The following is a 24,044-nucleotide window of genomic DNA, read 5'->3' on the forward strand; positions in this document are numbered from 1 at the left end:
AAAAAGACATTTAGTTTTACCTGAAAATAAAATTCAGTAAAATCCAAAAAATAATTAAATATTATAGAATAAAAGCTTGAGCTGTTAAAATTAGAAAAATATCTAGGCATAGCTATTAAACTATAAATATCATAAGAGTTTAATAAATGTTTTAATAATCTATTTTTATATTAAACATAAATATACATATAAATATTTAGGAAGAATCCATAGCTTCTGGTTATAGATGACAAACCTGATAGGGTCACAGCTTTTCATTTGCCCTGATACACAAATAACTTGAAAGTAGTAAGACTCATATTTTTAATCATTTTGGTATATAGTTAAGGTCAGATTTTATTTTCAGCAGTTTTCCACAATTTCTTATTAGAAAGGTCAGCTAGTTATGTGAAAAATAATTTAAAATTACTTTATATTTAATATTTAAAAGTCTAGTTAGAATACATATGGCATATATATATCTTTATAAAAAAGTAAATATTGCTAGATTTTTTTTTTCTTAGATTAGGTAAATTAAAATATTCCAGAACATAATCTGAAATTTAAAAAACAAAATAGAAATCACCAATTCAATGTGTAAATATAGCAGAAGAGTTCCTTTTATGTTTGACATATTTACCATATCTGTCTAATATAGCCCTTTGACATACATTTTTTACTCCCTAAAACCTTGTTAAATAGAAATCTGTATTTTTTATCCAATCATTATTTACTAGGGAGTTTTGCTACTCAAACCAAAGGTTTTTGCAATTAAACCAAGGATTACTAGTTTTTCATTTTTTATGTTTAGGCAATGTGGTGTAACTCCTTTACAAACCGTATATAATAAAATGTATCAGGAAAAGCTATTACTCTTCAGATACACAATACATAGTTACTTAGTTGATAAAGAGTTAATAAAATTTTCCAGGTCTGCTAAAGAATTCTGAAGTCCGTCATTCATATCTTGACTTCTAAGAAATTTTTTCAGAGTATCTAAAGCAGTTATTGCCTCAGATTTTGATGGTGAAGGGAGTTCAGTTCCTGGGGATCCATCATCATCCTCTTCATCAGAAGTGTAAAATCCAGTTTCATCTGATTTACTTTCTTTGGTACATACGGAATCACCATTTGGTGCTGCTTCACACGTCTCCAAATCGTCATCCAGGGCAGCATACTCTTCTATAGATAAACCTTCAGGAAATTCTACTCCTGCCCCCACAGCATCAGCAACCAAATCCAGACCAGTATCCTTCTCTGCACTTGTTACGTCACTTTCTCCTTTTTGAGATTTGAATCCTGCCTCTTCATAGCTTTTAACAATAGTCTCTGGGGTTACAGCCCTCCAGCAAAGATGCAATGTATCAACTGCATCTAGCAGTGAAAATGTAAATTCTTTGCTACCTTCAACAGAGCTTAAAAATTTCTTGATAAGACAGTGTCGATATTTGATTTTAAGGCTTTTAATAATGCCTTGTTTCATAGCTATACATTTGGAAGATAAACATGATGGAAAGAATGCTAACTCAATGGACTTCAGGTTCTTTACCTCTGGATGTGCTGGAAAAGACTCAACAAAAATCACCACTCTTCGTTGCTGGGCTTGAAATTTCTCATCAAGCTTTCGCATCCATTGTTCAAATACATCTGAGGTCATCCATGCCATTCTGTTAGCTTCATAACACACAGGTAATGATTTTAAACCTTTGAAACAATGTGGATTTCTCTTTTTTCCAATTACAAGCAAAGGAAGTTTCTCTGAGCCATCCATGTTTGTGCCAACCACCAGAGTTATTCTGTCTTTGCATAACTTTCCAACTGAACATGTTTCACCTTTAAATGCAAATGTATTGGTAGGTAACATTCGATAAAGCAGCCCAGTCTCTTTTATATTAAAAACATTTTTAGGATGATAATCATTTAAATAATAAGGAAGTACATTTTGGTACCAGACAGTCGAAGGGTCTACTGATACACCTGTAGCTTCTACAGGTTGAGCTCTGAATACTAAACCATACCTGGATTTAAAACGATCCAGCCAACCATTACTGCACTTAAAATCATTATGGCCCAGTTTCTGGGCAAAATCATTAGCTTTTAGACGTAACATCGGACCATTAACTGGTACATTTAGACACTGAGCAATTCGATACCATCTCATTAATGCCTCTTCCAGATCTGTATAAAAAGCAGTTCTCAGTCTTTTTCTCTTTGGATCAAATCTTAGAGATTCAAAGGCTTCGAGAACTTTGTCTTTATTCTTCATAATAGAAGACAATGAATTTTTCTTTATTCCATATTCAGCAGCAATCTCTGCTTTTTTCTTGCCACTTTCCACTGCATTTATGATGTCGATCTTTTCCTCAATGGATAGGCTTTTCTTTTTCTTCACTGTTACGGGCAGAGTTGAGGCATCTGCAGAAGCTTCTGCCATCTCAGCCAGTGCTTATGTAGAGATTACTCTTCTTACTTCCTGGTGACTGTTTCTTTAATTGTTTTCCAGTATGATATAGATTGCTGCTTTCTATCCTACTTCATATACTAAAAGTTGGTAAGTGTCTGATAGTCTTATTTCCTAGGAACTTGATGACAAAATATGCTTTTTCAAAGATCTGAAGAAGAAAAATGTTATATGCAACTAGAATGTTTTAGAAGACAAACTTCCTTCCTAGAACCTTGTATAGCTCAGTTTATAGCTTATTCAGAGTTGTAGAAGTCAAGCTAAAATAGAAATCTCATTATATCAAACCTGTCCAGTCCTGCTGATGTATTTTTGGAACTTCAATCCTTTAAGATGATCCATTTTATCCAAGCACACATTGAACCTCTTATTAATTCTCCATAGAAGGCCTCAGAGACAAGCAGAAAAAACGTTCAAAAGTTTCCATGCAACTATTACCCATTAATTTTCAAGTTTGTTCATGGTAAAGAAGAAAATGGTAGAATCCTTCTAGAAGTTGCCAGTATATCTTCTTCTGCTTTTTGAAAATGTAAAAAAGAAAAAAGCAATTTTAGCAATATGTCAATTGAATATTAAAAATAATGCTTATACCCAATTGTTTTGCTCTTAATAATGAAAATAATAGAAACATGTTTCTGAAAGTACAATAAAGTTTCCAAGAGAAATGCTTACCTCCCAAAAGGCCTCTCTGTAAAAGCTCTCTAGCTCTGTTCTACAGATTTGAATTCTCACTTGCCTTTGAATGCTTTATAATATATAGTTCTGAAATAAATCAGATAAATTTAATTTAGTTTGAAAATGTGGGCTTACCAAAATTAAAGAACTAAAAATGATGCTGGATAGATGCTTGGTGGCTATTTTTCACATGAGGTCACAGACTGCACCCTCTAACTTCTCCAAAAGAAAACATAGTCAGACAGTAGTCACAAGGTTCAACTTTTAATAGCACATGGGAGACAGTGTCTCTTTTATAGGAGTCTAACAGAAAATGCTTCACTAAAAAATCAAGTACAATTCTATTTTTAAAAAATCTAAATCCCATTTGACCTAAAAGCTTAAAAACCCAGTACCTTTTTATTTTTATTATTTAAATTTTTTCTCTTCTCTCTTTTTTTTTTTTTTAACCCTTATCCTGTTAGTGGGCTAAGAACTCAGTAACTTTTGTATTAATTTGACACATTAGCTGAATGTACAGAGGCCAGAAATACTGGACAAAAGGCATAGTAACAAACATTTAGGAGAGTATCATGCAGAAAAAGATGTAGACTAAGAATAGGAAGGATAGTGACCACGAGTCTTAATATCTCAGGTCCTCTACTTTCTATCTGTAAAAAAGAAAGTGCCAGGCAGTTCTGAATTGAGAAGTGACTCCGCTATTTAGTACTCATGTGATCCCAGGTCATTTACTTAACCATTTGAAGCTTCAGCTTCCTTATCTGTAAAATGGGAGTAACTACAGCACCTACCTCATTATTGTGCATTCAAAAGGATTCAATGAAAGAATGTAAAGCACTTAGCACAGTATTTAGTACTTTAAGAAAGTGCTCAACAAATGGATGGTGATGATCTCATCATCATTATCTTTCTCATGTCTTTTGGCTGTGTGAATCTACAATTTGGAAAACTTTATAAAATCCTACTTGCAAACAGAAGCAAGAATCCCACCTTAAATCTATACTCAAAGTAGGGCTTTTCTTTTTTTCTTTTTCTTTTTTTTTTTTTTTTTTTTTTTGAGACGGAGTCTCACTCTGTCGCCAGGCTGGAATACAGTGGTGCGATCTTGGCTCATTGCAACCTCTGCCTCCTGGGTTCAAGTGATTCTTCTGCCTCAGCCTCCTGAGTAGCTGGGACTACAGGCGCACACCACCACGTCCAGATAATTTTTGTATTTTTAGTAGAGACAGGATTTCAAAATGTTGGCCAGGATGGTCTCAATCTCTTGACCTTGTGATCTGCCCGCCTTGGCTGCCTCAGCCTCCCAAAGTGCTACTATTATACTATTACAGGCATGAGCCACTGTGCCCAGCCTAAAGCAGAGCTTTTCTTAAGCCATGAGAACAGTCACATGGCCCCAGATGGGCTCATCTCTACTTTCCCAAGTCAGCACCTCCCTTATCAGAATCTATGGAGCAGCCAAGATAATAACAAGCTAATTTGATGAGCAGTGTTACTTCTGTATGTGTGTGGGCACTCCATTCTTCTTGCTGGGCTTCCAGGTTTCCCAGGTGATGCACACCTTTTTGCACAAAATCTTTTGACAAAACTTTTTGCCAAAATTCTTCTGCCCTTGTTGTCCAACTCAAAGGAGGAATTTTTATCATAGGAATTACAACCAGTAAAGGAATTCTTTTTTTTAAAAAAAAAGTGTCGTTTCAAAAAAAGTCTTAAAAATAATGATAGCCCTGGGTTTTAGTTTTTAAATGGTTTTACTACCTATATTCCAAATAACCAAGGAGGAAGGTAAAACTGGATTTCACTGGTCCCACAGTTACCATGTGGTTAAGAGCAGTTTAGAGTCCAGGCTTTTAAATGTCAAGTCAGCATTCTTTTCACTATATTACAGTATCTTTGAATCACACTGGTGGGGCCTCCTGTGACCATAGCTACAGATTCTATGCTCCCAGCACCAACCTAAGCCAGCATTTCCAATGTCTTAAAACAATAAAAAGCAACATTAGGCCTCCATGAAAGAATAGGCCATTATGAATTCTGTGAACACAAATAGCAACTCTATCTGTTAGGGAGGGTTGACCTAAGTAATAAGATTTGACCATAAAACTAAAATTAAAAATCTTGCTTGTATATGGGATCTCTTCTTACATTTTCATTCAATTTCCTGTAAATATACAATTATTTCAAAATAAAAATAAAATTCTTGTTCTTATTAGGAAGATTCCAACTTTCAGAAATTGATGTAGCAAGAACCAATTTTTCAAAAAAGACAAAACCAACCAAATTTACTAAGAGAATCTCCCAACCCCTCCCCTCCCCCCTTCCTTCCTCCCTCCCTTCTGCCCTTCCCTTCCTTCTCTTCCTTCCTTTCCTTCCTCCCTCCCCCAATCCCTCCCTCTCTTTCTCCCTCCCTTCCTTCCTCTCTCCCTCCTGCCTTATCTCATTTATCAGAAATAAAATCTACCATGTCAAATAACAACAATTGTAGAAAAAGTAACTTGAATTTCTTCTTTTCCCATCCTGGTTAAAGTGATATAATATATACTATCAGAGATTACTCATTATCTTGAGAAAATTGAAAATGTGATAACTTTATTTAGAAAGATTAGGTTTTTCCCCTGAGTTAACATTAGTCAAAGCTACAATTTTCCATGATAAGATACAATATATCTTTATTCCTAAAAGCAATCACATTTCTAATGCCAAACAGACAAATTAGACTTTTTCCCTAGAAAAGAACAAGGCATCAATACTACCTGATCAATGAAGCTGACATTCTCCAAACTCCAACAGTATAACATCTGGGATATTCTTTTGCAAGGAGTAATGGCAGCAGCTAATATTTCTCAGAACAGTCATCCTCTCAAGCTCATTAATCATTTTCCCTCTTGAAAATATTACAGCAGAGAAACACTATTCTACATGTTAGGGAATATTTTCTGTATGTCAATGGTTAAGCTAATCAGAAAATAAGAATAATCAATTCACCAAAAAAGACTCACCAAATTAATTTCAAATAAACAAAATACAACAGTCAATCCTACTATTAATAAGAAAAACATAAATCTTCTTTTAAAAAAAGAGATACATTTTTGTTTTTGCCTATCAAAATGTCAGTATCTAGTGTTTGCTGGGGTGAGGTAACAGGTTGTTAGGAGGCACATAAATTGTTACAACATGCTTATGGAGGGCAAATTTGCAATATGATATACCTGATATACAAACCTTAAAACTGTGTATAACGTTTTATCTAGCAAGTCTATATCAAGGATTTTTTTTTTTTTTTTTAAGACAGAGTCTCGTTTTGTCACCCAGTGGTGCAATCTCAGCTGGAGTGCAGTGGTGCAATCTTGGCTAACTGCAACCTCTGCCTCCTGGGTTCAAGCGATTCTCTTGCCTCAACCTCCCGAGCAGCTGCATACAGGCATGTGCCACCACGCCCGGCTAATTTTTTGTATTTTCAGTAGAGACGGGGATTCACCGTGTTAGCCAGGATGGTCTTGATCTTCTGACTTTGTGATCCATTCACCTCCGCTTCCCAAAGTGCTGAGATTACAGGCATGAGCCACTGTGCCCGGCCTATATCAAGGATTTTATCCCAAAAGAATAATTATAGATATAAAAATAATTTCTTACAAATGTATTAGTTTTCTATTGCTAATGCAACAAATTGCCATATACTCAATGCCTTAAAACAACACTCATTTATTATCTCACAGTTCTGTAGATCTTAAGTACAGGTGGGCTCAACTGGGTCCTCTGTTTAGGGTCTCACAATGCAGAAATCAAGATGTTGGTCAGAAGTTGGGCTCTTATCTGGAGGCTCTGGGGAAGAATTTGCTTCCAAGCACAATCAGATTGTTTGCAGAATTCAGTTCCTTGCTGTTGTAGGACTATGGTCCCTAGTTTTTTTTTGTTGGCTGTTGGCAGGGACTACTCTCAGCTTCTAGAGGCTTCCCTCAGGTCCTTGTCTGTGGCCCTCTTCATTTCAGCAATGGAGAATATTCCTCCTGTAGAATCTCTTTCACACTTTGAATCTCTCTGACTTCCTCTATTGCCACAAGCAGGAGAAAACTCTCTGTTCTTAAAGGGCTCACTTGATTAGGTTAGGTCTACCTAGACTACCGCCCTTTTGATTAATTTAGGATCAATGATTAGCAACCTTAATTACATCTCCAAAATTCCCTTGTAAGTAACATAACATATTCATGGAAGTAGTATCCCATCATGTTCACAGGGAGAGGGAATTATACAAGGTAAGGGTCATTGGAGTTCATCTTAGAATTCTACCTACTACACAGGACTATTCCCTGCATTGCTACATAATTACAGACAAAATTGAAAATATGCAATAAAAAGGATTCATTCAATAAATTAGGAAATATCTACATGCTGAAATACTTTTGTGCCACACAAAGAATATTTAATGATATGAAAAAAATTCCATGATATGTTAAGTGAAAAAAAGCAAAATATAAAATTATATGTCAACAAATACAACATACACTAAAAATTACATCAGAGCAGAGGCTCATGGTTATTCCTACACAGCTCACTTCCAGTAAACCATAGGTTGTCAATAACAATTTGTTAAATAAATGAAGAAATATATATCTACATAGATATAAAGAAAAAAAATACATTGACCAAAATGTTGAATGTTCTCTCTAGGTAAATGAATTATAAATAAGTTCAGCTTTTTCCTCTTTATAAACACATTTTTACAACTCTAATGTTCTACCTTTTTTTTCCCTCTACAACAGTCATCTTAGAATAATGTTCTATTTTTGCACCAAGTTATTAAAAAAAATCAGTATCAGAAAACATAAAGCTGGCATTCTTCCCATTCAGAATCTCTACGGGTAATGAGTCACTCTCCTTTTATCAGTAGTTTATACCCCTCTGCAGAGAATCAACTACTTTCCAAACTTAAGAAAGCCCTCACTCACTGTCTTCTACAAATAGATAGCAACTATATCCACTTAATCCTGCTTGTGCCATTACCCTAAGTAGCAGGAGTTGCTGGTATTCTGGAACTTGCCTGGTATGCAGCAGACAACATATTTCCATAACTCGACTAGAGTTAGTCAATTTCCTAGTGCTATAAGAGAATCAAATAAGTCCAAAGTTCAGTTTCCCAAAAAGCATCTTATTTATCATGGGAAAATATGCAAAACAGTCGTACAAAGCTGACTGAAATGGGGGCTCAAATCAAAGGCTTGCAAGATCCAAAGAGAGGGAAAAATGAATTCTCAAAGGATGATAAATAATGGGTTCATGACAGAAGTAGCATCTGAACTCAACTGTAAAGGATGGATAGGGACATCACAAGTAAGGAAAAATAGGAAAACATTTCTGCTGATAAGAATAGAGAAAGCATGGAAGAGGGAAATATGCAGTTTGAAGCATATTAAACATTTATTTGCAACTAAAGTTTCACATCTATGTCTATATTGGCATTTATACTTATCTGTATTAGTTGGTTACATTAGCACTTTTCCTTCAGGTATATAAAAGAGAGTGCTCATTTGCAAGATTGAGGCCAGATCTTGGTAAGCCTTTAATGCCAGGATAAAGAATTAGACTTCATGGAGTATGCCACAAATGCCATTCAGGGCTACTAGAGTTCCCCATAAGCCCAGTGAATAAATAGCACCTGATTTTTCAAAAAGCCAAATAAACAGCCAATAGCAGTGCAAAGTTAAATGAGTAGATAATCTCCATGTCATAAATATATATGGAAGGCAGCTATTCCCTTTAGTCTCCAAAAACAAATGACAATTCAGAGAAAAGTAGTAATCTTCTATTCTAAACAAAATGAACAGGCAGGGTCCCCCCAAGTTTTAGCGCAAAGGAGGGAAGGAAGAAGGGAGAGAGGGAGGGAGGAAGGAAGGAAGGAATGAACAAAAAAAGGAAGGGAGGGAAGGAGGGAAGGAGGAAAGAAAAAGAGGAAAGAAGGAACGAAGGAGAAGGGAGGGAGACAAGAAGGAAAGGAAGAAAGAAAAAGAGGAAGGAGGGAAAAAAGGAAGAGAGGGAGAGAGGGAAGAGGAAACAAGTCTCCTCTAAACAGGGACAGGCTTAAAATAATGTTTTTCAGTTAGTACCAAAAATATTCCCCAATCCAAAGAACACTGGTTGCTGCTTCCTTTGTCCCAAAGGATGTATAGAATTCCACTATTTTCCATCACCAGCTGAAGTAGTGTCTAGTGTTTTCTTGGAGCCAGACTATTCTAATTTCCTTCAGGTCCGTGGAAATCATAGATTAATCATGTGTATATATAGCCTTGCACAGCGTAATACTGTGGGTGAGGATTAATCATACACAGTACCAGAATCTCACTGAAGAGTATCTAATTTGGTTAGCATCTTCGCCTAGCAGAAGTTAGAATTAGTTCCAAGTCCATCTGAATCTCTGTCAAAACCATCAGCAGGTGCCAAGGGAACTATCCAGCTATGAACAAACTAAAGCAAGTCTCCACCTTTGCAAAATAAGAAACACCTCTGGGTCTAACAGTCTAATAGTTAGATTAACTATTAGAAGCTACGCATCTAATGAAGCTTAGCATCTCCAAACTCAAGAGACAGCTAGCAGGAATCCTTAACACAACAGCCAGCAAAAACAATTCAGTATTCACTGTCCACAATCATTCAAGCACCGCTGAGCCCTACCGTACACTTCCTCCAAGTCACCCTTCTGAAACCCTAGGAACAACACTTGTACTTAGCTGCAAGTTCTGTAGTCGCTCTATTCCTACACAATTACAGCAGTAATTAATTTAGATTGGGATTCTTTTCTTATAATTGAGAAGACTAATGGTCTCCAAACCAACAAGATGGCTTTGTACAGAAAAATCTACAGCAAGCTCTAAGAACTGAAGTTATAGTTTGAGTGGGTTGACATATATATTTGCTCCTTTGTTTTAAGACAGAACCACTTAAGATGAGAGATTTTTGTTCTGGAATTTCAGTACTATTTTTGTAAGAGGTGGTATCCTGGAGAGCTCTATCTTGTTATACATTGGAAACATTTATGGTGACACAGGTATTTACTATTCACAGATCCGGGGAAGATTCCTGCCAGGGATATTTCACTACACTGAAACTCCCTGGAAATCTGTAGAGGTAGAGCTCTGCCTTTGGGCATTAGTCATTAAAATTATCTTGTCAGCTACTGTGACAAAGGCAGCTGAAAAGTACGGTCTAAAGAAGGGTAAATCTCGCCATATGCACAGTTACCCTTCGCATTTCTACAAGCGAAATGAGAATAAAAATGAGCATTCAAAGTTGTCAAAGAAAAGGCAGTCCAGCAGTTTCAAGGGATATTCTGTGATGGACCAACTGTATGGTACTGTGTGTAAATGAACTTCAGGTCTATCTAGCGCCACGGCGGAGCCACGCTTTCCCACCATTCAGCGCTGGGGATGGGGAGAGAAGAGCAGGTTGGGGCCCCGTTTAGGAAAGTACGAAGGGCTCTGAGAGAGCGAATTGTTCAGCAGCTTCCGTGACAGGACAATGATCTATTTAAGAAGTAATGGGGCAAGCAAAGAAAGCAGAGCTCGGTCATCCGGAAAAATAAAGAGGAGCCGGAAGAAAAATATCAGGGAATCTACTGTGAGAGAGCGAGCAAAACAAAAAGCGATCACAGATCCAGAGCAACTAAGAGCTCAGGGATGCCGGGCCCGGGGGTCTAGCCTTTCTGAAGGGAGGGGGCTCCCCAGGCACGGGGGCAGCGCAAGGAAGCGCCCACATTCCGTCTGCTCCCTTATCTTCGCATTCTCCCCACCACCCCCACCTTCCCCGCGGGACTGGAATAACCTTCGTGCTCTCCGGTGGCTGAGAAAGCAGCTTTCGCTCTTCTGTGGTAGCGTGGCGGTGAGCTACATCCACCTCCACCCTCCCGACACCGGCTCACGGTCTGTTGGGGAGACTCCTAACGTGAGAGGCTAGGGTGTGTGAATAAAAAACAGGGAGGCGGAGGGCTCCTGGAGACCTTTGACTTCTCAAGACCAGGCAGGGGCGCCTTTCCGCAAGCTCCCAGCTCTAGCCAGTGCCTCTGGCCCCGCGCGCACATCCTTCTACTATTAGGTCGCTGCCAGAAAATTGCCCGGGCAACGACACCGCCGGAGTCCCGGATGTGGTTGCTAGGGCAGCAGCGGGAGGGGCGCAGCCCGCCTCCCGGAGAAGGGCGGAGGGAGCCTCGTGGGAGGTGCGCTGGCACCACCGAGACGTGGCCGGGCAAGGCCAGATTGAGGGAGAGAGAGGCCGTCCAGGGCCAGGGACAACGCTATTTCCGGTCTCCTCACTTCCGGCTTCGCTGATCTTGGTGCTGGTTCTGGAGGCCGGGTTGAGAGGTCGCCGGTCCGACTGTCCTCGGCGGTTGGTCAGTGTGAATTTGTGACAGCTGCACTTGCTCCCCGCCCCCGAGCAGCCGAGGTGCGTGGGGGAAGAGGAAGAAGGAAAAGCTCCGGGTCTCGTTTCCGCTCACTTCTTGCCGGGGTTGAGGCGATTCCAGAGAGCGGCGGAAGGGATAAGCGTCGACTTAGAAGCTACCGAGTTACCCTAAGACAGGTGAGGGCGGAGCTGGCTCGCCTGGGAAAAGGCGGGGGAAAGATGGTTTGAGGTGGTTGGTGGGGCGGACACGTTGCCTCCGGGTTCGCCATTCCGGACTTTTACAGGGCACACCTCTCCTTAGTCTGTGCCTTATCTGCCCAAGTGTTATGCCTTTGGTTTCTGTTCCTTCATTCCTTCTGCCCCTCTGAGTGTGCCCCCGAAACAGTCGAGTGAAGGTGTAGGACCGGCCCTTGCAGGGAGGCACTCTGTTGGCTTTGCATACATTGGGTGGGAAAAGGGATTGCAGGATCCGGAATCCGGACGTTTCTTGACAAAGTGTCGGAGTGGGCCTCCTTCAGGCTTGGTGTCCAACCCTCATTTCTCCCCTCCTCTCCCTGCATCCCCAACTTCCTCTCTCCCGCAGTAGGAGGAAGGGAGGGAGTGATAGTCCCTCTGAGAGGTTCTTCTGGCAGTGGTGCAGGGAGGAGTCTTGCCTGTGAAATGTCCGAGCCTGACTGTGCGTCTGAGGACGTTCAAGAAATGCTGGAGTTTTGGAAAGGGAGTTGTGCGGTTGTCTTCTGCTCCGTTACTGTTTGCCAAGTTACTACTGTTTACGTGTCTAGGAAAAGGAGAGAATTTTTAAAAAAGTTTTTAGACGCTAGACGTTTTTCCCTTTTACTTTATTTTGTTATTACTTCGTTTTGTTCTTACCTTCCTCTTGAGCCCTTTGATTTCAAAAAGTTTACACTTTACACTTCCTGCAGATCCTTTAGCCACTCTTAGGATTTCTGTCCCCCGCCCCTACCCTGTTTTCTCTTAAAGTATAAAATTCATCTAACTCCGTTCTTATTTGATAAGGAAAAGCCGGAAGAGATCCAGAACTTCTCATAAACTTTTGCTTTCATACTTTCACCTGCAAGGGTGTGTTCACGTTTGCCATTTAATTAACTTAATTGGCATAGAAATGTGCACTAGAAATGGTTACCTTAAGTCAGCTGTCTGTTAAGGCTTTGGGAATTGGCCTTTTCTTTTTTCTTTTCTTTTCTTTTTTTTTTTTTTTTTTTTTTGAGACAGGGTCTCACTCTGTCGCCCAGGCTGGAGTGCTTTGGCGTGAACTCGGCTCACCGCAACCTCCATCTCCCAGGCTCAAGCGATTCTTCTCAGCCTTCCGAGTAGCTGGGATTACGGGTAGGCGCCACTACCGCCTGGCTAATGTTTGTATTTTTAGTAGAGACGGGCTTTCACCGTGTTGGCCAGCCTGATCTCGAACTCCTGACCTCAAATGATCTGCCCGCCTCGGCCTCCCAAAGTGTTGGGATTACAGAAGTGAGCCTCCGCGCCCGGCCTAATTGGCCATTTCATTGCTGTTCTCTCAGAGCGGCTACAGATGACTATATTTTACTACTGTTCTGATTCTACTTTTCTTTCGTTTGTCCTGTGGTGTTTTTTGTTTTGTTTTCCTTGCTTAGCATGACCCACGTCTTCTGCAAACTACCAAGTCTAACACACTTTTATCTGAGAAAACAGAAAAGATTTCTAATGTATTTTCTGGATGAAATCCCTGCCTAAGTTACTTTAGTTTCTATTCAAATTGATAAGTTGGTTTACCCTGGATTATGATTTGCCTTAATCCTGGATGATGACTTGGGGTTCATGGCCTAAGGATCGACAACTTTCAGGGGTCTTCCTCATTCCCACCCCTGAAATTATATGCAGTTTTGTTTGAGTGAATTTTTTCGCCCCTGGGGAAAGTGTCCATTCTTTTTATCAAATTCTCAAAGGAGATATACAGCCTCTTCATAGATTAAAACCATCACTTAGGCAGTGTCTTGTTGAAGTTAGTGAAAACAGGTGTGTGTGTGTGTGCGCGCGCGCGCGTTTGTTTTCCACTTAGGCAGTGTCTTGTTGAAGTTAGTGAAAACGTGTGTGTGTGTGTGTGTTGTGTGTGTGTTGTGTGTGTGTGTGTTTTCCAAAACTGTTCAAAGGAGATATATAGCCTTTTGATAGATTAAAACCACTACTTAGGCAGTGTCTTGTTGAAGTTAGTGAAAACAGGTGTGTGTGTGTGTGTGTGTGTGTGTGTGTGTGTATGTGTGTTTTGTGTGTTTTCCCAAACTGTAAATTGTTTGCTTTGGGACCAAGGAAACGAGAATGCAGGGATTCTTCTAGTTTGATATTGAAATCTCTACTTTAAAACGTTAGTGTTTCTAAATTCCTTCCTAGGCTTACAGAAGGAAATGAGGCTGCCCACTTCATTTCCTGATTTGTGGTTTCGAGGTTTCTTTTTAGGGATAGCTGTTTGTGGTCAGTGCTCTGGAGATCCAGTGGATTTACCAACTGATGTGCTTATCTTTCATATGTATTAAATATCACCAAGCTACTGGGCACAGTTCAGAGTAAAAAATTTAAATTCTAGTTGCATTTTGCTTTCATTTTCTTAATTGTTTTTGCTTGAGGCATGTACCTTAGGATTTGATTTGGCTTTGCTAGGAAGAACAAACAAGATGTTTCAGTGGTGTGGTCCTTTGGAATGTTGTTGCTTATCTTGACATCCCCTTTCCCTCCGTTATGTTTGAGATATTTAAATGATTGTTTCTCTCTTGTGAATAAGTTAGTATGCTTCCAAGCTTAATGTAAGTTTTAGAGTACATGTTTGAACTTACCAATTTGGTTGTGAATTATTTGTTGATTGAGGGTTGCAATTCTAAAAGTCTGATACTTTTTTTTTTTAGAATGTTAACTTGAAGAGACCTATACAGCTCATCATAGCCTACCTTGAGTAACCAGTTTCTTCTGCTCACAAAATGAAATAAGCTTTCCTCTGTCTAGCAACCTCACTTGGGGGAGCAGTCAACATAAGTTTTTAGACAATAGTTTATGCTAGGCTGGACACAGTGCCTCACGCTTGTAATCCCAACACTTTGGGAGGCTGTGGCCGGTGGATCCCTTGATGGCAGGAGTTCAAGACCAGCCTGGCCAACATGGTAAAACCCCATCTGTACTAAAAATACAAAAATTAGCCGGGTATGGTGGTGCATGCCTGTAGTCCCAGCTACTTGGGAGGCCGAGGCAGGAGAATCACTTGAACCCAGGAGGCGAAGGCTGCAGTGAGCCAAGATCCCACCACTTCACGCCAGCCTAGGCAACAGAGTGAGACTCTGCCTCAAAAACAACAACAACAACAACAGACTAGCTTATGCTAAATTAGTTTCCTTTTAAGGTAATGACAGATTCGGCAGATAGTTTATATCAAACACTGTAACAATTACATTTATTTGCTTATGTGCATTAAGCTAAGTGCTTTACATTATTATCTCATCTGATAACTTTATAAAGTGGCTAAAGTCCTCTTTCTATAGGTGAAGAAAATAAAGCTGAATGATTAACTGAAGCTAAAGTAGTCTGCTCAGAATTGCACTGGTGGAGCCAGGATTTGAACCTGGGTTGTCTGACTCCAGACTACTACTGTAGACAACTTCTACCATGTGTCCATTATGTCCTTTTTGAAATGAGTTGGAGATATATCACCAGATCTTCTATCAGGTGTTAAGAAAAGGTCGTTTCCTTTCTTAATCTTCAGTGGATGAACATCTGGTTGAATATCATACTGAGAAGTTTGACAAAAATAAGTGAATTTGGAGGAGGCAGTTGATAGGGGTTTCCTATGGGGATGGATATAAGTCTCTGTGTGGGTGTCAGAACACCCACACCTACTTGAAATAAAGAATTGTAAGTATAAATTCTTGAAATGAAGATTCAAATAATAAACAGATGGTGTGTGTGTATATGAGGAGTGGAAAATGTGAAAACGAAGATTGTAAGTAATAAACTGGGCATTGTAAGAGTCTGGAAGTATAAATAAATTTTAGAATAATAAATTTATGATGGAGGAAAGAATCAATTCAGAATGGAAGAAGGAGTAAATTAAACAGGAAACTTTAATATGGCTATGGATGAAAAACTAAAATATTTGTACAGAATGGAAAGTGAGTTGTTCCACTTAATATGGAAGTTGGTGACTTAGGACCATGACAAATTAAAAGTCAGATATGTGGCACTACTTCTGGATGTATGAAAAAGACTATTGGTCTGAAAATAATTTTGTTTTCCTTGATCTCGACTAGCTTTTGGCAGTCATGGAGGCCACCGAACGGCTCTTGCACGTTAACAGATATTCTTTATGAGACAAAAGTATTTATTTTCTTTTTCTCTTTCCTTTATTCCTGTTCTCCTTTCTCCCACCTCTCATTCCATTCTCCTCCATTCCTTCTAAGCCTGTGTCTTAGGATGAGCATAGGCAGGTGTTGCTTAAACCTTTAGTTGTTCCTGAAAAAGGAATATAAAGTCTCTTTATGAAATACACTTTTTCCCCTTAATGAACATACTTAAGTGAATGCTGTTCTTCAGAGTAGGCAATCTGCTTTGAAATCTTCTAGTATTACTGTCAGTTCAGACTGAGACATACAAATGAAAAGTTCTTGCCTGGCATCATCACTTCATGACCTCAGTCACTAGAATCTGAATAACTTTGGGTATTTGGAAAAAAATCACATCCTCTCTTGAAAGACAAAGATTTGGGGATCTGAAGGTAGTTGCAAAACAGGCAATTGCTCAAATCTTTTGTGAAAATATGGCAGTGTCTTTGCCATGTTCTCACCTAAGATAAGAATTTATATTTTATTTTTGTATATCTGTGATAGCATTGGACTAGCAGCTCCTTGATTTTCAACCTTTAGCCTCATTGGTCCCTGGGGAACAGTGGCATACTGCCTTTGGAACAGGATCATAAAAGCAGCAGAGTTAGTGGTAAGCCCTAAATCATCCAGAGGAGGGAGTCAGTTCACCAACTCCAGTTTCTGCTAGCCTGAGATAGTCATCATGGCACACATAAAAAATGATTATAATTGTACGGCAGACTAGAGCCAGGCCCTCCCTGGTTCCCTGGAAGCTGTGGCACGAGGGAATGGGTCACAGTTTCAGCACATCTGTAATCCATTCTTGGCACACTGGTTGGAAATCTTTGCCCTAGAGAAAAGGAATATGTTACTTTGTTTAATACCTTCTGTTTGTTTAGCATGTAATAATTTACAAAGCACTTTCACATATATCCTCATTTTATTTTTACTCCGGCCATTCCAAATAGATAGCAGATAACATCACCATGTTAGAAATAAAGAAATTGAGATTTAGGTAAAGTGCTTTGTCCAGGGTCACACACACACCTACAAAGGGATGGATCAAGAATTTACACCCCCAGTGGAAAGAGACCCTGGATATAAACCTGTGATCTGTAATCTCTAAAATGGCCAGGACCTTATCTGTTTTATTTCAGTGCTAAATATTGCCCAGGCTGGTCTTGAACTCCTGGGCTCAAGCGATCTTTCCGCCTTGGCCTCCCAAAGTGCTGGGATAACAGGTGTGAGCCAGTGCATCTAGCCTAAGTATTATGAATTCTTAGAATAAAGATTCAAGTAATAAGCAGAAAATGGAAAGGATGTTTTTTCTATTCCTCTAATCTCTCGACCCACCGCACCTCTCTCCCAGTTAATTTGAAAAGTAGGTATTGGGGAATCAGATGAAATATATGAGGAGGCTATAAACCTGCACTGTCTAATGCCAGGGGCACTAGCCACATGTGGCTATTTAAGTTAGTTAAAATTAAATACAAATAAAAGATTCAATTCCTCAGTTGTACCAGCCATATTTCAGTGTCAGTATCGTATGTGGCTAGTGGCTACTTTATTGGACAGTGCAAATTCAGAACATTTCCAACAACATTGGCCAGCCCTGATAAAACTTTAAAATGCGACATGGTATGATATGATACATAATTCCCATGTTGTTGAGCCATGAGTTTAAAAATCTGTTACCCATGGTGTCTAGCAGTTTTTGTTTCAGCTGATGAAATGTTATTGCCATGTTCTCTCTCAGCTTTTTGTTTTAACTAAATCCAGATGGTCAAAGTCTAAGTTTAATGTTTTTCTTGGATGTTTGGGGATTATAGTTAGCTGCTTTTCTAGGATAAAGATGTCAGCTTCATTAAGGGCATGAGTGTTTTCTGTCTCCTTTGAGCTGTAGATCTGTATGTCTTGTTGTCTTGTTGACATCCTCTCTTGAATATCTTAAAGGTATCTCAAATCCAGTATGTCTAAAATAAAACTGATTTCTCCTTCCCTCCCTACAAAACTGTACAACGTTGGTTCGTTCTTTGTTCGTTTTTTCAGTGAGTGACACAATTATCTTTTCATTGTAAAATCCAGAAAACTAGAAGTGATCCTTAATTCCCTCTCCCTGATAGATCCAATGATCAACAAGTTTTTAAAATCTTACTTTCTACATGACCCTTGAATTTTTCTATTTCTTCCTGTTTCCACTACTGCCATTTCATCTTGCCTGAAACTTTTACAGTAGCCTCCATTCTTATCTGTCCACTTCTGCTTTGGCCCCTCTCTAATTCATTACCCATCCTGAAGGCACAGTGATTTATTTTGAAACACACATTTGATTGTCACTCTCCTTCTTCCTCCCCCAGTGCTTTTATGGCTTTCCATTGCTTCTAGTATCAAAATAAAACTGCTTAACAACGTTAAGCTCTCCAAACTCATCTTGTACCATGTTATGCATAAGTTTCCAGTTCAACCATGCTGGCTTTCTTTAGTCCCTTGTATGTACCTTGCTCCCTGCCTTTTTTGCAAGGCCGTTGTACATGCTTTTCTCTCTGTCTGGACCATTCTTTCTTTCATTTCATTTCACTTGGTAGTGCCTAGTCATCCCTCATACCTCAGCCGAAGTTTTGCATCCTTAGAGAATATGCTAACCTCCCACATTAAGGTAATAGCATCATACATTTCCCACACTTTGCAATTTACATTTATTCATGTGACTGTAAGATTGTCTTTCTGTTCAGTGGCCTATAAACTTCATGAAGGTAAGGTCTATTTCTTATTTTCTTTTTTGGCTCATTGTTGAATCCGTAGGACCTAGCTCAGTACCTGACACGTAAATTTGACTCATTAAATTTCCAAGTTAATGGTATTAAGGATTTCAGTTCATCGAGTTTTGTAATACAAGAATTTGAATGTGAATTTTTATCAAAATAGTGTTAAAATAGTAATACAGTTTGAGCATTCCTAATCCAAAATCTTGAAATCCAAAATGCTACAAAATTCAAAACTTTTTTTGAGCCCAACATGATGCTACAAGTACATAATTCCACACCCAACTTTATGTGATGAATCGAAGTCAGAATGCAGGTGTACAACAGTTTCCCCAAGAGAAAAAAGACCTGCCTGCCCCCTTCAGCTCCATATATCTTTTCCTCATACACCCAGATACACCTACGCAAGCATGCCCACAAAGGGCAATACAATGCCATGTGTATGCATAAGAAATGATTGGTTATTAGTAGCATATAAATTCAGAGACAGGAATGATGGTGATGTCAAACAACCACAGACTGTCCACATGAGTGACTGAGATAGTGACACCTTTGCTTTTGGATGGTACAGTGTATACAAACTTTGTTTCATGCAAAAAGTTATTAAAAGTATTATATAAAATTACCTTCAGGCTATGTGTATAAGGTGTATATGAAACATAAATGAATTTTGTGTTTACACTCGGGTCCCTTCCTGGAGATACCTCATTATGCATATGCAAATATTCCAAATGCCAAAAAAATCTGAAATCCAAAACACTTCTACTTTGGAAAAGGGATAATCAACCTGTAATTAATTTTTCATTTAGACTATTTCTTTCAAGTGTATGGAAATAAATTATTAGGCCGGGCACAGTGGCTCACGCCTGTAATCCCAGCACTTTGGGTGGCTGAGGTGAGTGAATCACTTGAGGTTGGGAGTTCAAGACCAGCCTGACCAACATGGTGAAACCCTGTCTCTACTAAAAAATATACATATACAGATTAGCTGGGTGTGGTGGCCTGCTCCTGTAATCCCAGCTACTTGGGAGTTTGAGGTGGAAGATCGTTTGAACCCGGGAGGCAGAGGTTGCAGTGAGCCGAGATCATGCCTCTGCACTCCAGCCTGGGTGACACAGCAAGACTCCGTCTCCAAAAAAAAAAAAAAAAAAAAAAGTGTTATTAGTAGTTATATAAAATATAGCACAGTATTCTTAGATTATTTTGTAATAGACCCTTTTATTTTTGGATGATTTTAGTTTTACAGAATTACTGTGAAGATAGAATAGAGCTTCCCATACCCACTTTCACCTATTATAAGGTATTAGGCCGTGTGTGGTGGCTCATGCTGGTAATCCTAGCACTTTGGGAGGTCAAGGTGGGTGGATTGCTTGAGCTCAGGAGTTGAAGACCAGCCTGGGCAACATGGTGAAACCCTGTCTCTACCAAAAATACAAAAAATTAGCCAGGCATGGTGGTGCTCATCTGTGGTCTCAACTACTTGGGAGGCTGAGGTGAGAGGATCACTTGAGCCCAGGAGGCGGAGGTTGCAGTGAGCAGAGATCATGCCATGGTACTCCATCCTGGATGACAGAGTGAGACTCTATCTCAAAAACAAAAACATACTACATTAACATAGTACATTTGTCGCAATGAACCAATATTGACACATAATTATTAAAGTCCATGTTTTATTCAGATTGCCTCACTTTTCCCCAGTGTCTTTTTTTTTTTTTTTTTTTCTGTTCAAGGATCCCATCCAGGATAGCATATTACCTTTAGTAGTCACGTATCCTCTTGTTTTGACAGTTTCTCAGATTTCCTTGTTTTTCATGACAAGTTGATAGTTTTGAAGATTACTGCCTGGTCAGGTATTTTGTAGACTGTCCCTCAGTTGGGACTTGTCTGCTGTTTTTCTCATAATTTGACTGGGTGATATGTTTCTAGGAGGAAGATCACGGAAATAAAGTGCCATTCCCATCGCATCATATCAATAATACAGCCTTTTTGTTTGTTTGTTTGTTTTTTTGAGGTAGAGTCTCACTCTGTTGCCCAGGCTGGAATGCAGTAACGCAATCTCGGCTCACTGCAACCTCTGCCTGCCAGGTTCAAGTGATTCTCCTGTCTCAGCCTCCCGAGTCGCTGGGAGTACAGGCACATGCCACCATGCCCGGCTAATTTTTGTATTTTTAGTAGAGAGAGGTTTCACCGTGTTAGCCAGGCTGGTCTTGAACCTCCCGACCTCAGGTGATCCACGCACTTCAGCCTCCCAAAGTGTTGGGATTACAGGTGTGAGCCACTGTACCCAGCCAAGAATACAAACTATTAATGTGACAGTACCATTGATATTAACCTTGACTACTTGACTTGAGATAATGTTCATCAGTTTTGTCCACTGGATATTTTCAACTCTGAACATATAGTTTTAAAATGGAGTCATGTATTGTAACTCAATTTTTTATTGTAAACAAGTCAGTTCAACTTGAAAATTAATATTCAGTTATGAAATCAAAACAAGTCTTTTCCAGGTTTCAAGCAGTGTCATCTTGGTATAAACTCTGTTTTCTGAATATAAACCTGTTTTCATTGTAATTTCTAAAAATCCAGTAGGTTTCTGAATATTGTAAAGATGTGAATATAGATATAATTGTGCAAATTTCGTAGTACTTTATTTTGAGGTGAGAATTTTGTTGTGGTTTATAAAAGATATTTTCCTCTAGGACCTCAAGCCTGTTTTGGGACCTACAACGAAGTATGACCTCCAGCTGCTTCCATTCTTGCTATTCAAAAGGTTGATAGTCTTTAGGTTAAATATAATGTGATATTATTCAACAGAAAGAATATGTTTTTTCTTTTTAACCTCGAACAAGTTCTGTATCTGATGTTTAGAAAGTATTTTTAAAAGCTGTGGTAATATAAAAATGTGTGGAAATTGTGGCTAAAGAATTAAAAATAACTTGCAAAATAAACATATTCTCATGGTAAAGAAAAAACTGATCTTACCATTCTCTTCCTATTTATCTGTGAATGAGAAAAGATGGGCATATTCCAGTAGATTTCATCAAAAGTGAAAGAAATAGAGCCACTTAAAAAAATCTTTAGAATAATAACTGATCTCTGGAATATCAAGTCTAAAGAAACTAAGCAAAATCACTTCAAAGCAAGTCCAAGTTTTGCTAGTTTTTGCCCTCAGTTTTCTATTTACCTCTTTTATTTTCCTTGACTCAGCAGTCAGAAGTTCTTGATGCTGTATATCATTATTCATAGTACTTTTCAAAAAATTTTTTTTTTACTAAAGTACCTTTAGAAAGAGTAATAACTCTTCAGACATTTCTTTGAAGACTCGTATTTTATCATTAAAATTCAGTAAATTTCTTTGAAGACTTATGTGTGTTGTTTTATTCAAGTGAATTTTGCTTTGGATTCCATCATATGTATTTTAGTGAAAAAGAATGTAAATTCGTATTCCAGTGTAATGTGCCATGTTTATCTTGTCTGCTGTGGTTATATCTGCCCTCCTGTGTCTTGGGCATACCACTTCAGACCACCTGTTATATGAGTAACTGAATTTGAAAAGCTCACATTATGATTTGTGTTCAACAACACTCCTGCCATAAATCCTTTATCATTAGACTTCTGAATCTTTAAACTCAGTGTTGTCATGGAGACTCTGAAGGGGTTTTAGGGATCCTGGCAAATCTAATACCTCCTGCCCTCTCTTTCCTGGGGGCTAAGAAGACCTTAAATGCATTTAAGAGTGGTAGAATATAAAACTCTCCCTCACTAAAATTTGGGAAAGGATCTTATAAGGTTTCCCTCTGTATAGATTTGGTCTATTCAGTATGTACATATAAAAATATGATTTTTATAGTAAAATCAAAGCAACTACAAAGAGTTGGATGGATTTTAAACTTGAGGTGACAAATTCTAATTAATAATTCACTTTGTAGGTCTTTGGTTCTTACACTCTTTTGTTAGCAAATACCTCTGGCTCATTTATAGTAGAACCCCCAGAGATGACTTATGACATTTTGGCCTCCAATATAACTGGCCTGTGAGGGCTGAACATCAGTGGTGGTTTTGTAGTAGTAATTTATCACTCTGTTTTAAAGACAGCTTGCAAAGATAAGTGAATTCATACAAAAATTAGAAAATGTATAAGCTAAACAGCACAAATTGTAGGTCATTAACTTCTTAAGTCTTGTTACTCCCATGTATTTTGTTATCAAAGTTATAAACAAGAAGACCTTTAAGAAATAAATATGAAGTGGATCAGAGCACTTAAAGAATGAGCTGAGATAGCGCCATTGTACTCCAACCTGGGCAACAAGAACGAAACTCCATCTCAAAAAAAAAAAAATATATATATATATTTATATCATATTTAGTACCTATCTCTGTAATTCACAGACATTTGATTTATGTTTCTCTGTCTGCCTTGAGTTATTTGGTCTTTTCCAGAGCTGAATGATTATGATGTACAGTAGTCTTCCCATAGTCTTGGGGGAGGTGTTCCAAAGCCCACATACCTGAAACTGTGGATAGTCCCAAACTCTATATATACTAAGTTTTCTCCTATACATACATACCTATGATAAAGTTTAATTTGTAAATTAGGCACAATAAGAGATTAACAACAGTAATAATAAAATAGAGCAATTATAACATATTTTCTTAGTCTGTTTGAGTTGCTATAAAGGAGTACCTGAGGCTGAGTAATTTATAAAGAAGAGAGGTTTATTTTCAGACCATGGTTGACAGTTGATAACAAACTGTGGAAAGCTAAAACATGGATAAAGGGAGGACCTACTATATTTTCCTCATTGGTGCTGTTTTATACAAGGGGTCAAATGATAACTCCTATTTCGCAAGAAAGTAAAAGATAGCAAAAATGAACTGCCTTAACCTTCCATTTTTCCATGTTACTCTTCACTGTCTCTACAGGTTCCTTCTTCCTTTATTCTGGCCTCACTGGAAGAGATTTTCTCCTTTTATTTAAAGGGTAATTCCTCTACCTTCGTTCAGAATTTCTTACTGTTTTTAAAAAAACTTTTAATCTAATTTTAGACTTGTGTAAGAGCTGCAAATATAGTACAGAGTTCCTTTACATTCCTCACCCCATTTCCCCTAATGCTAACATCTTACATAACTGTAATATAATTATTACAAGTAGGAAATTAACATTGGTATAGTATTATTAATTAAACTATAGCTCTTATTAGAGTGAAACCAAATTTTCAACTACTGTCCGTTTTCAGTCCCAGGGTCCTATATAGGAGCCCACATTGAATTTAGCCATTTCTCCGTAGTCTCTTTTAAAGTTTCTGATATTTTGCTTTTCTTTTATGACTGTGACACTTTTGAAGAGTACTGATCAGTTATTTTTAGAATATCTCGCAGTTTGGGTTTGTCTGATATTTTCTCATGACTGGAATGAGCCTATGCATTTTTGGCAAGAATACCACA

At 38.4% G+C, this 24,044-nt stretch overlaps 2 protein-coding genes across 10 annotated transcripts in view; one reads left to right on the forward strand and one right to left on the reverse strand.

Moving 5' to 3' along the window:
- Positions 1 to 769: 769 nt before the first annotated feature.
- Positions 770 to 11,195, reverse strand: TIGD4 (tigger transposable element derived 4). Of its 3 annotated transcripts, none has more exons than XM_015450494.4 (3): positions 10,928 to 11,195; positions 3,113 to 3,202; positions 770 to 2,957 (listed from the first exon to the last, which is right to left on the reverse strand). In XM_015450494.4, the coding sequence occupies exon 3, from the start codon at positions 2,411 to 2,413 to the stop codon at positions 875 to 877; it is 1,539 nt and encodes a 512-aa protein (XP_015305980.2). In that variant the 5' UTR covers positions 2,414 to 2,957; positions 3,113 to 3,202; positions 10,928 to 11,195; the 3' UTR covers positions 770 to 874. The 3 variants fall into 3 exon arrangements, with proteins under 3 accessions (XP_015305980.2, XP_015305979.2, XP_045248894.1); XM_015450493.4 differs by having other exon boundaries at positions 770 to 2,954; positions 10,928 to 11,064; XM_045392959.3 differs by lacking the exon at positions 3,113 to 3,202 and having other exon boundaries at positions 770 to 2,954.
- A 218-nt stretch (positions 11,196 to 11,413) lies between these two features.
- The window catches only part of ARFIP1 (ARF interacting protein 1), a 134,358-nt gene continuing 121,727 nt past the window's right edge, over positions 11,414 to 24,044 (forward strand). For all 7 annotated transcript variants that reach the window (XM_015450922.2, XM_045392960.1, XM_074040628.1 and 4 more), the window contains exon 1: positions 11,414 to 11,680. The gene's annotated coding sequence lies outside the window, so the exon portion shown is untranslated. The remainder of the gene's footprint in view (positions 11,681 to 24,044) is intronic.

The sequence above is a fragment of the Macaca fascicularis genome, chromosome 5, assembly GCF_037993035.2.
Source record: "Macaca fascicularis isolate 582-1 chromosome 5, T2T-MFA8v1.1".
NCBI classification, from domain to species: Eukaryota; Metazoa; Chordata; class Mammalia; order Primates; family Cercopithecidae; genus Macaca; species Macaca fascicularis.

Coding starts and splice junctions, on each gene's coding strand:
- TIGD4 (XM_045392959.3), bottom strand. CDS start 2,413: ATGGCAGAAGCTTCTGCAGATGCCTCAACTCTGCCCGTAACAGTGAAG.